The 13,707-nt window shown below is 39.7% G+C and overlaps 1 gene segment (V, D, J or C); it reads left to right on the top strand.

The window, feature by feature from the left end:
* The window catches only part of LOC132016346 (T cell receptor gamma constant 1-like), a 27,749-nt gene extending 18,974 nt beyond the window's left edge, over positions 1–8,775 (top strand). The window contains 2 exon segments of the C gene segment in view: positions 6,415–6,462; positions 8,253–8,775. Of these exon segments, the coding sequence occupies positions 6,415–6,462; positions 8,253–8,395 (191 nt within the window).
* Positions 8,776–13,707: the final 4,932 nt, after the last annotated feature.

Below are 13,707 nucleotides of genomic sequence, written 5' to 3'. Positions count from 1 at the left end.
TCAGGACGTGAGGTGAATGCAGATGCTTAACAGACTCAGCCACCCAGGTGAGCCCAAATTGCAAATCTAAAAGTCCTTTGGTGTTTTAAGGAATTGGCTTGGTAACCACCAGGTTGGAGACTTCAAAAGTACAAAACACCATTGTCTGACCAGTCAGCTCCATAATTCTGGAAAAATTGCTTGCTTTCTGGAGGCTTCATGCCTCTTCCCTCTGGGTTCTTTGAACACCTGCAGCTGGACTTCATTCCACTGCCAGTTGGTACATGTTGTCAATATGCCCTTGTCATTGTTTATATATTTTCTGGGTGAGGTAAAGCCTTTCCCTGTCAAGAGGCTGATGTCCTCATTGCTGCAAAGACATTCTTAAAAATGGGTTTCCTCTTTGGGTACACCTTCTGTGATCTCCAGTGACTAGGGCACATAATTCACAGGGAAAATCACAGGAGCCTTTAGGAAAACCTTGCAAACTTCCTGGAATTGTCTCAGTGTACAAACTTCTGCTGATCCTTTGGATGTGAGTCCTCATTGTCTGATGCTCAAGCCTGTAATCATCAGGTTACAGAAACCTTCTCAAAGCACAATTAAAGGGTCCTCTCAGTCACAGGGTGCAGCCTGGTGATTAGGTATTTAAGACATAATATCAGAGGAAGATAGCCCTGGACATTTCCAATAGAAGAGGGACATTACTAAGTGTTCCTGCTATAAAACTAATAGTTGAACCTTGTACACATTCCACAGCTACAGAAGTCTCCACCTGACCCCTAGTCCTGCCCAGACACTGGAGTTTCTGAATCAAATTGAGGGACAGAGAAGTAGCTGACATCCAAATAGACTGCTTTCATCTGGACAGGGGTTCCAAGCTTCATACTTTAGATATGACATCCTTTCTCCCTCTTTTCTTTTCCTTTACTCTGTCAATGGCCTGATTCTCCCAGGTCAATGCTAAGAGGCCTAATCTCTAGAATCAGAGTTACCTAGCAGAAAATATAACCCTAAAAAAATCCTAATTTTTCTCAAGGTCATAAGACATCTTATTGGTTGATTACCATAAAGTTCTATTGGAAGTTAGCTAGGAATTACCAAGACACCACCGGGATTCACTCCTTTGGCTGGTCCTACTTCTTCAGTGAGGGATAATTATAAAGAAGTACAATCAAGATCTTTCCCTTCATTCTTGAAGTTGTTGCAGATGCTCTCCTAAAGCAAAGAGTAGCCTCCCCAAAAAAACAAAAAACAAACAAACAAACAAGTAAAACTCTTTGACTCTGACTAAAGCAGTTCTTGAAAGTAAAATAGCCCTTGATTATGACTCCGCTGAGCAATCTGGATCTTTGCTGTAGGCAACACCATGTTCTATACCAAGTTGAACACTATTGGGAAAATTAAAACCCAATAACATCAGATCATTGTGCAAGCCATGTGGCTTAAAAGTCACTCTTTAATGGTGTCTTTCTTACTTATTTGATTTTAATTGCTTCATGTCTTGGGGACTATGACAAACATGAGGAATTATCCTGTTTAGAGGCATCATAATAATCTGCCTGGTGTGCTATGTCCTCTCAAAAGCTTTACATGCAAATACAAAGCCAGTAATCTCCAAGCAAATGATCTAAGACTGGAACATTACAACGAATGAAGAGAATGACCAACTCAAAAATTGTAAAGCTGAAGTTGAAACCTGTGACTATCACAAGGGTTAAGAAAAAGGTTATCACCCAGAGGAACAACAATTACTGTGAGAATGTCAGAGCAGTTGCTGAGAGTAGTGTTAATGCCTTCAATTTAGAACCCATCTCTCCGTTCATCTGAGAGTCTGATCAAAAGGCAGAGTTGTTATAAAGGAAAACCACAGGTTCAAAATATACTCAGTTAGCTTAAGGCCACAAGTCATTAAGTCTTCATACTTACCCAACTGCCGAGTCAACACCCAGAAATGTAATCTTTAATGAGTGGACATGGGAACTTCCTGGTCAGCACTAGGCAGTTTACTGATGGTCCCCCTCCATTCCCCACAGGAGGATGACCTTGCCTCAGCCAATAGTTTCCTTGCTGATAATTTATTTCTCACTCCCTATCTTGAAAAACCTCTTTCTTATTGGCCTTTGAAGCTCCTCTCTACTTCCTGGATAGGATGATGCCTGACTCATGAATAGGCTTATAAATACAGCCAATTAAATCTTTAAAATTACCCAGTTTTGAATTTTTGGTATTTCCCAGATTCCTGGTTGCTCCAATGACAATATTCACATTAAACATTTACTTTTACCTGACCTATGATGAAGATCAAATGAAATTATGCCAGTGAAAATGCTTGTTGAAAACACAACATGGGAGAATTTATTACTATATTCATTTTATTTATTTATATATTTTCCTAAAATTTACTTAAATAAGATTATAAGTCAGCCCTAATGTTTTAATTTCTATAACTGACAGGAAGCAAATGAGCAAGGCATAAATTTAATGTAACCCCTTGGCTGAAGTATCCTGTTAGGTTTTGATTTCTCTAGTGTGCAGAGAAAAGTAAAAAGTATAGTAAGTTTCATGGTGAGAATTATGGTAAGGGAGAAGTTCCTGTGTATATGACGTATTTTACTTAGCATTTCTGAAAGGAATGTCTCCAAGTTCTCATAGCAAGAAAGCTAAAAAACACATTTCTGTTAATGCAATTCAATAGCAGATTTCTAATTTTGGTTCACAGAATTTTCTTTTTTTTTTTTTTCAGGATTTTATTTATTTATTTGAGAGAGAGAGAAAGAGAGAGAGGAGCAGATTCCCTTCTGAGCAGGGAGCCTGATGGGGTGCTAGATCCCGGGACCCAGATATCATGACCTGAGGCAATGGCAGATGTACAACTGACTGAGCCACCCAGGCATCCCTGTTTTTGTTTTTGATAAAAACTTATATATATGTATATAGATACATGAAAGCACAGAATGATGAAGTGATTCTCAAGAGAAAAAACTCATCTTGTCCTCATTTTTGACAAGTCTTGAGAAAGAGCACCTAGATCCCATGTACAGGTTTTATACGAAACTTGTTACTGTACTGTCTTTATGTCAAACAATACATGATGATAAGAGATTTTCATTTATCTTTTCTAAAGTTTTATTTTACTCTCAGTTAGTAAACATACAGTGTTATATTAATTTCAGATATAAATATGATCAATAAAGTCACTGTATGGAAAAAAAGGAGATCTTTAAGCCACTGTAAAGTAAGTTCTTGAGGATATTTTAACATCTAACAATTCTAGTAATTATTTATAGTTGTATATAGTATTTTATATACTGTATATTATATATAGTAATTATATATAATATGATCATCTAACAATTATAGTAATTATAATTAACATAATTATAGTAACATTTTCCTTTCTGGGATATATTCAAATGTTATATCTCAAACCTATTTTTTCAAAAGCCCACCAAAATAAGATTGTGCGGAGTACATAAAATTGCACACCATAACCATGTCTCTGTGGACAAAGTTAAATATATCAGAAAAAGGATAAAACAAAAGAGCGTTGCAACTCTCTCTTCCTGTATCCTGTGGTCAATGATCATTTTACTGAATTTTGTCTTAGTATGTATGTTGGGTGCTTTTGTGTTTTGTTTTGTCTTTGTTTTGTATTTACACTATAGGTAAATACAACTCCTTTTTTGTGTGTGTTCAGATGGCTCTAAATGTGACACGGTCTTCATTCTATCCCTACAAACAAGTTCACATTCAGGGGTGAATGGGGGTTCAGTTGGTAAAGCACCTGCCCTTGGCTCAGGTCTTGATCCCAGGGTCATGGGATTGAGTCCTGCTTTGGGCCCCCTGTTTATTTTTTTATATTTTTAGTAATTTATTTATTTATTTGACACAGAGAGAGAGAGAGAATAAGGAAGAGGGGGGGGGCATAAGTAGGGGGAGCTACAGGCAAGCAGAGGGAGAGGGAGAATCAGGATCCCCACTGAGCAAGGAACCTGAATGGTGGCTGGATCCCAGGACCCAGGATCATGATCTGAACCAAAGAAAGCCACTTAACTGACTAAGTGCCCCTAGGCTCTCTGTTTAGTGGGGAATCTGCTTCTCCCTCTACCTTTGTCTCTTTTCCCTGTTCATGCTCTCTCCCTCTCAAATAAATAAATAAAATATTTTTAAAAATGAGTATCTGTAATGAAAAGGTCATTGGCTAAGATGAAAGACTAAGATATCTGGAATAGATGGTGTTTGACAGTGTACAATGGGGAATTATGTTCCATTTCTATGGGGTGTTTTACAAGGTGCTTTTCACATGCTCTCACTCATGTAAATGCCCACCATCATCCTTTGAGGGCTGGCTCTAACAATCACTTGTATAATTTTGCAAGGTACATAGACTCTTTAAATTTTATTTCCTTCTGGGTAAAATGGAGTCCTGCAAATTCAGCTGATATGAGTGTAACTGGGGGATCAGATGACGTAATACATGTGAACCTTTAACACAGTGTCTGGCAGAGTAGTAATCATTTAATAGGTATTAACTTTCATTCATACTCCCCTTCCAAAGTCATGTCTACAAATACTACCACTCCACAAAATTATGTGCAGTATGTGAGGATATTGAAATTTGTATGATTTGAAAGATATGACTGCTTTCTTTTGCTTAGATGGGAAAGTGACCTAAACCAGACTCCTTATAAACATGTAAGGTTCTGCTGTGATTCTAGGGTTGGATGGATTCATCTTGGGAACAGTACTTCAAGTCAGCAGTGGGTGCTGAGGACTGTACAGCAGCCAGTTTCTGGTTATTTTTCCATTCAACAAATTTTTATATGACACCTACTTTGCAGTAGGCACTGTGCTAGGAGCTATGAGCAGAGAAAGAAAACAAAATAGTCTTTGGCAATATGAGATATGAATCCATCAGAATCCTAGAGGAGAGCATAGGCAGTAACCTCTTCGATATCAGCCACAGCAACTTCTTTCAAGACATGTCTCCAAGGGGAAAGAAAACAAAAGTGAAAATGAACTTTTGGGACTTCATCAAAATCAAAAGCTTCTGCACAGCAAAGGAAACAGTCAAAAAAACAAAGAGGCAACCCACAGAATGGGAGAATATATTTGCAAATGATAGTACAGACAAAAGGTTGATATCCAGGATCTATAAAGAACTTCTCAAACTCAACACACACAAAACAGACAATCATATCAAAAAATGGGCAGAAGACATGAACAGACACTTCTCCAATGAAGGCATACAAATGGCTATCAGACACATGAAAACATGTTCATCATCACTAGCCAGTAGGAAGATTCAAATTAAAAGCACATTGACATACCACCTTATACCAGTTAGAATGGCCAAAATTAGCAAGACAGGGAACAACATATGTTGGAGAGGATGTGGAGAAAGGGGAACCCTCTTACACTGTTGGTGGGAATGCAAGTTGTCCAGCCACTTTGGAGAACATTGTGGAGATTCCTCAAGAAATTAAAAATAGAGCTTCCCTATGACCCTGCAATTGCACTCCTGGGTATTTACCCCAAAGATGCAGATGCAATAAAAGAAGGGCCATCTGTACCCCAATGTTTATAGCAGCAATGGCCATAGTTGCCAAACAGTGGATAGAACCAAGATGTTCTTCAACGGACGAATGGATAAGGAAGACGTGACCCATATACACTATGGAGTCTTATGCCTCCATCAAAAAGGATAAATACCCAACTTTTGTATCAACATGGATGGGACTGGAAAATTATGCTGAGTGAAATAAGTCAAGCAGAGAGAGTCAATTATCATATGGTCTTACTTATTTGTGGAGCATAACAAATAGCATGGAGGACATAGGGAGATAGAGAGAAGAGAGTGGAGGGAAATTGGAAGGGGAGGTGAACCATGAGAGACTATGGATTCTGAAAAAGAACCCAAGGGTTTTGGAGGGGCAGGGATTGGGAGGTTGGGGCAGCCAGGTGGTAGGTATTAAGGAGGGCACGTATTGCATGGAGCACCAGGTGTGGTGAAAAAACAATGAATTCTGTTTTGCTGAAAAGAAATCATATATATATATATATATATATATATATATACATACACATATATACCTAAGACTACCATATATATATGGTAGTCTTAGGCATTTACCCTCCAGCTATGGGGGAAAAAAGGAAAGAAATGCATAATTCATGAAGTTCAACATCTTCATGTACAAAAATACAATTTTGAATTGATTTACTGAATTACACAGACTCAGAACAATCAATTCTGGAATTCCAGAGGTCATATTAGTAAAGACTCTCCTCTCTGCTTACTAATTGTTATCTATCATCTATCTATCTATCTATCATCTATCTATCATCTAAATATCTATCTATCCACATCACAGATACACATCAAATAATGGATTTGAACAATTGAATAATACTTGCACTCATTTCTTTCAGAGCTTGCTGCTATTAACTCCACAAAATCTTCTCTGAATGATGAAAATGGTAAGATTTTTTTCTATGTTTGCCTTTATGTTCTGCTGTAGCATTTTTTCCTCCTCGTCAACATCACCCTTGAACTGCCCTGGCTTCAGGGAAAAACCTCAGAATGCTTAATCTTGGACAATAGACTGAGTGATATTTTAAGACAATCCATCATCTCTCAGGAATCATCATCACACAGTAAATGCTGCTTTGGGTGTGAGAGGACGATAAGTTAGGGGTGCAGTGATGTGCTCTGAATTCTTTCAACAGTGGAATTCATTAACTTCTGTGACCTTTGTTACTACTGACTGAGGAAAACAGGATATCAATTGCTTCTAGATTTTTTTTTTCCAGATTGCTTCTAAATTTTTAAAAGAAATGTTCTTGCTGGTGGTTAATAACATGAACTGACACTGAGAGCTTCTCATACAGAAGGTGCTGCATTGTGAGTGCATTTTGTTTAAATCTCCTAACACTCACTGTGAGGATTTTATTCCCATTTTACACAGGGGGGCAATGAGCTAAATTTATTTGTCTCCATACCACACAGCAAGATCTAGGGCTTCATACCAGACCATCTGAATCAAGAGTTCATATACTCTTTTAGTTTTTATTCTTGCTCTAATCCCCAAAGCCGAGACCCTGAGACAGGTGTACACATGGGGAGGGGGTTTGAGTGCAGGGCTTCTGGTGCCACAGAGTGGACTTAAACTCCACTCTTTTAAATATAAGTTGCATGACTGTGGCTAAACTATTTACATTTTCTGAACACACCAAAATGACACAAATAACACCTAACTCATTCATAGAAGATATAACGTGACATATGTGAAATGTCTAGCATAGGTATCTCACTTAGTTGCTACATCGTAAGTACTAGCTCCTGGTGTTTTCTCCCAACATATGAACAGAGGTAATGATGAAGAGCATTGGTTCTAGCCCTGCTGATCCACCCTCCATGTCCAGTATCAAAAAACTTGTGGGCTGTAACCATCATCATCACCTTCTTCATTATCATCATCCTAGCTTATAGTTTTGCTTAATCATTTTTATATCTTTGCTATTTTTTGCACATGAATATGCAGAATTATAGAGAGCTGAGAAAATGTTCTTAAATGATGTATTGCTGGATTTGAAATCTAGCTTCTGGTACTTACTAGTTGCATGAAATCAGCCCTTCTCTCTCTGTCTTCAGATTATTTGTAAAAATGGGAGTGAAAATAATAATAATCTCATAGGTTATTGAAAAATTAAATAAAGTTAAGCTGTGCATACAAAGTTGCCAAAATAAGTAACACTAGTTTGTACTTAGTGGATATTGCCTCTTACTCTTTCTTTTTTCATGAGTCAGATTTATAAGATCCAACGCAATTCTGAGGTGTTACAAAGTCCAACAAAGTTGTATTTGTTTTAAGCTAATTGCTATCCATGAAATTTCTGCAGAACTTATATTGCCTCTTATTCTTACTTCGAAACATGGTAGGGAAGAAGAAATGTTAAAAGCTATTTATCACCAATGCCTTTTTCCCATTGGATTCATTCATTAAAACACAACCTTACTTTTTATTACTTTGGAACGTTCTAGATGAATTTCATAGATGTTTTCAAACTGTGTTTTCAAACTGTGTTCTGAGTTGTCTTGGGGCCGGTGGTGGTGGAGATGGTGATGTAGGTGTTTATTCTCCAGTTGTGCTGGTGTGAGTGTGTCACTTTAACCTAGGTCATCAGAAGTGTATACAGTCACCCTTCGCCCATTAATAAGTCCTAGCCTTTCAAAACAACATGTGAAATTAATGAAATGCTTCTTTTAGACACTCTGCAGCTGCAACTTGGGAACACATCTGCCTACTATACCTACCTCCTCCTCCTCCTGAAGAGCCTGGTCTACTCCATCATCATCGTCATCTGTCTGCTTGGGAGACCAGCACTCAGTGGCAGTGGGAAGAGTTCCTAACACATGGTGGCACAAGGTGTCACTTCTTGCCATTGGCTGTTGTCCCTAAAAGTATCTGCTGAGGATCTAGTGAGCCTTCTTTCTGATACTGGGTTATTTCAGTTCACATGTGTCTTCTTCTTGTGTCATTATCTGAGAACAGGCTTACAAACCCCTGGGCAAACAGAAGCTTTCACTCTGCAGCTAGAATAGATTCCGCCATGACTCCAGGGTGGGGTTAGGGGGCATCCACAGAGTCTTCTGCACCACCCCCTCATTGTTGTCCACCAGCTCCCAGCCACCCAGTCCCCATGCCTCTAGGTAGAGCCACCATACACCTTACAACTGCATTCCTTGAACTCTTTAACCAGATAACTGCCTTGAAGACTTTATTTTATAAACCTGGGAGCCACCATGCTTGTTACCTCAGATTTGTGTGTTTTTCATAATAGGCACAATAAACGCAATCAAAAGCCTTCTCTGGCCTCTGTGTAATTTATTTAGTGCTGAGAGTCCAAAGTAAAGGACAGCATGACAACTGAGTCTTCCAATGCAGCATCACTTGTAATAATGGTCAATTCCACATTTCTAATTCTTTCTCTAAGATAGTCCTTATGATGCTTTCTTTGGGCCACTGATCCTAGGTGAGCCACAGACAGTGAAAGTTTCCAGGTTATTTCTCCTGCAAAGTTTAGCAGATTCAGACCTATTTCGTTAAATAAACTCTGGTGGTGACACTATAACATGTTGCAATACTGGTGGCTGTGCTCAGACCTGTTCCAGTGTGTCACAGGCACCATGTTTCCTGATGTCACAAGAACCCCAAGAAAGCTGCACTAACACTGAAAAGGTAGAATGGCAGAGAGGTTAAGTGCTGGACATCTGAACTCCATATGCTTGGGCTTAAATCTTGGTTCTATGCCTACTTGAACTCTCTGTGACATAGTTTTTTCATTTGTCAAGTGCACTTTAAGTGACCCATCTCTTGGAGTTGTGTGGATAAAATGAGTTAACTTTCCTGGGTACCTGTGAGTGCTCAACAACATTACCCTCTACTGTTGGCAGCTCTACATTAGAAATAAGAGAAACACACATGTACACATGCACACACACTAACAATTGGGCACTCATTAATATGTGTGTGTATATTTCTACACACATGGATGTAAAATAAAATATTCAGTGTGTGGTAATTGCGAAAAAGGTAGTGATTGTTTATCTTTCTATTTTTGTTAACAAATCCATTTAATGTAGTAACTTTAATATATTAGAATTTAAACAATATCTCATTTAAAATTGGGAAGCGTTTTTCTTTATTTACAATCAGATTCAGTTCTTGTGAAACAGGTGCTTTTGAAAACCAATTTGAGGTTCCCATATTGAAACAACATAAAATCCATAAGATACAAAAAAGAGGAAATTTAATTTTGATTTACTCCTTGTCAAAAATTTCTTCAGACCTCTTAGGACACATGTCTGGGCCCTTACTCAGACATGTGGAACTATTTCTGCATGTGGAAAGCATGGAGGCACAGAGAGGAAACTAGCAAATTACTTAAGCCGTGTGAGCTAATGTCACTGCTGGGGGTCCTAGGCACTGTGTCCTGTGGCTCAACTCTCTAGCACTTTCCTTCCCTAACTGGACCTGGGCTGCCCTGGACTGGGAGGTGCAAAGAGGGGGAGGGTGGTGGTCCTGGAAGCAGTGTGGGTGGAAGGAGGGCGCTATGTTCTCCTTCAAATGTGGTTGATTCCTGGAAGTGCTTGAAGTCAAGCTGGCCCTGCTGGTTGGGGCTCTGAAACCACTGGCTCTGGTGCTGAAAGATGAAATAAGAACAGTTAAACCACAGCCAACTTTGCTCCTTTCCAAAAGGTCACAGCTAATGGAAAGAAAAGATCCATCTGCACACATGCTCTCAAATATACTCTTTGGCTGTGGCTGAGGGTCCCTCTATTTATACCATGTTCATTCTTGTAGCTGCTATGTGAGTTAGGATTGTAAGCCCAGGGCTGTTGAGTTGCTACACACTCAGTCCATTCCGATGACACTGTTCTGAAGGAAATAGCAGAGATTTCTTGTAGCACTAGGTGATCCCCAACATTCCACCGGGATCTGTGCTTTTCATGGCAGGTGATTTACTGAGGCTCAGACTTTTGGTTTCATTTTGTCCGTGTAGGCAGGGTGATATGAGACCCATGCCCATGAGGTTACTAGCACAGGGTGACCGTAGACGACACAACAGCAGGTGCTTCTTTCCTCACAAGAACACATGGATATACGGAGGCTCTGAGTTCAACTGTGTCACTGAATTTCACAGACTGAGTCATGCCAGTTCCCTAAAGGGACAAGTGACTACAGAGCAACACAGAGCAATGCTCAGTAGAAGACTTGCACAACAGATAAGTGTGTTTGAGGAGGGGTGTGGAGGAGAGGGTGGCTTTTCAGTGATGTGAACATAAAAAGTAAGTGTCTACACCCACATCCCACCCAAACATGGAACAGAGATTGTGCCCAATCCCGGGATCTAATCTGTTCAGGCCTTAGGGAAACAAAACTCTACTGCAGACATTACTGCTTTGGCTTTTACAGCCCGACTTCACAAAGCATATTCTCACCCTAGACTTCACTCCTCTTGTTCTATACAGAGAACCAACATCTGTGTGAGCTTTGGCTTCCGTGAGCATGGGCCCATGTTACTCTTTCAGCCCAGCATGTGTGGGAGGGTACATTGTAACCTCAGGGTACATTGTAAATTCACCTCTTGCTTAGACATCATCAGTGGACCTGGTGTATATGTGACTCTCCACCTGACACAGGATATTATGTGACCATACCACCATGTTCTGGAGATTTGGGTCCCAACACCAGAATGTACATACCCTCCTCGCCCCTTTCTCCACATTACAAAACTCTTTCTGGTTAATCCTCAGACTCCCACACTCTTCCTGGTGGCACTTCTGTCATTTGGTCTATTCTCAGAACAGCACAGATGGAGCTTACCTGACCTGCGCAAATACACACATTTGTGTCATTACATCCAGCAGTTTTTTATTCATGAAATAGCTCTGACAAAATAATACTTGTTTTCCTTCATGCACGTTTTTCTCTAAAACCAGAAAAAGTCTAAATGTCTAAGAATAGAAAAAAGTCAAATAATTATTATATTTCCATGAAATATTTTGCACTAAAATTTATATTTATGTATTGGGCAACAATTTGGTAAATACTTATGCTATCAAGCAAATGCAAATATGTAATGAAAAACCTGTATATCCCATAAGACCATATTTATAAAAATAAAAACATATATATATATATATGTGTGTGTGTGTGTGTGTGTGTGTGTGCTTGCAAATCAAATACCCAGGTATTTTCAATCATTTCTGGATCTTCCAAAATCTCTACAGCAAAATGACTTTATTACTTTTACATTAGAATTTAAAATATGATATGAATAATATTGGTGATATGACAACAATTATGTGAACATATAAACACAAAATAAGAGACAAACTGTCCACAGTGATGTGTCACAGAGTTCACAAGTCTATGATCTTGTTCTATGCACATTTTTTTTTAAAAAGCCTGTATTGGGGTACCTGGGTGGCTCAGTGGGTTAAGCCGCTGCCTTCAGCTCAGGTCATGATCTCAGGGTCCTGGGATCGAGTCCCGCATTAGGCTCTCTGCTCAGCAGGGAGCCTGCTTCCTTCTCTCTCTCTCTCTATCTGCCTGCCTCTCTGTCTACTTGTGATCTCTCTCTGTCAAATAAATAAAATATTAAAAAAATAAAAAAGCCTGTATTACTCTCACAATGAGGGAAGGAACATAAAAAAAAAGTAGCCGCAGGAAGACCAGGGTCGCAGGTGAGGGATAGAGCCGACTCACACACGAATGTACATACGAAGGACGAAGGAAGCAGCCCGCCTCACAGTTGCTTTAATCCTTTCAGATAGTATACCTCAAGTAAGATATTTTCTTTTCCTGAGAATGTCTGCTGCATTATAGCCAAGAACTTATCTGGTACAGGCAAATAAATAGCAGAGAACCTTTAGAAAAGCTGTGTTCCACATCTTAACCTCATACATGTCCCATAGTTCAGGAGAAGTTTGTGGTAAAATACACAGACAAGGCATCACTGTTGGGAGGCTTCACTTTCCAGCCTATTAAACTGCTGTAGAGACACTGGGGCAGATTACATGCCTTCTCACCTAGAAACGAGTCTGAGGAGATGGTTACACCATGTCTTCCTGTTTCTAGGCTCACTGCCCACCTGTCAAGATAATGGCGTTTGAGCCTCATGGGGCTGACATGTCTTGGGATTATTTGGAAGTTCTAAATAAAGCCAAAGATTGGATTAAAACATAGTAATACGTATAGTTTACATAATTTAAAAGTGAACGGTAGCAAGGTCCTCTTTTATGGTCAACAAATCTTTCCGTGAATGCTAGAAATAAAACCAGACTAGAGCAACAAAAGTGACTATTTCGGTGGTTGGGAAATGTCTGATTTGCACAATTGTCTGAGAATGGTTTATATCTGAAACCTACAGAATTCAGGAACGACAGCAGTGCACTCGTCTGTGTTGCTCCCTTCTTCCCCCAGCTCCCACACTGAGCATCGTGAGCTGGAAGTTTCCTCCCAATTAGGAGAAGCCTTGTGAATGGGATCCAAAGTCACACAGTGTAAGGAGCTGGTTAATCTGGGATGCAGCGATGCCAAGGGGAGCTGACAAGCTGTGTGATGTGCAAGCAGGAAGGCCAGGGGCTCTGCAGGTCTGCGGCTGGGGTCATGACTGCAGCAAGCATGTGCTCGGCTGAAGCTGTGTGCGTGCTTAGCAGGGACTCAAAAAAGCCCAACCCAGCCACACACAGCTGGTTGACAGTGAGGTGACCGTCTAATGCACAGGAGCCATGAAAAGACTCAGAAAAAGTATAGCTGAGAAGACGTACACGTTAGCACGTACAATCTATGTGCTAATTGTGTAAAATAGGAATGTGCTACCCAAGACCTACAACAAAACCATTTGGCAGAAGCGAAGTCTTAATCAAGTTGCTGCGACACATCCCTAAGAAATCTTGGAACCATGAAGCTGCGTAGACCCAGGGTGATTCCCAGGAAGCTAGGCTGAAAACTAAAATAACTAGGAAAGAAAACAAGAGAGGCATGAGCAGTCACATACCACAGGAGATAGACTATCACAGATGAAGTCCAAGCAACTTTCTCAGCATGCAAACCGCAATGAAAGCAACCTTCTGGAGAAAGTCACAATCTCAAGTTGCCACAATATATTTTCAACAAAATATTTTTCATAAAAAATAATAAGACCGTCAAAGAA

This window comes from Mustela nigripes, chromosome 4 (genome assembly GCF_022355385.1).
Source record: "Mustela nigripes isolate SB6536 chromosome 4, MUSNIG.SB6536, whole genome shotgun sequence".
Taxonomy (NCBI): domain Eukaryota; kingdom Metazoa; phylum Chordata; class Mammalia; order Carnivora; family Mustelidae; genus Mustela; species Mustela nigripes.
This window is presented reverse-complemented; position numbering and strand designations above follow the sequence as displayed.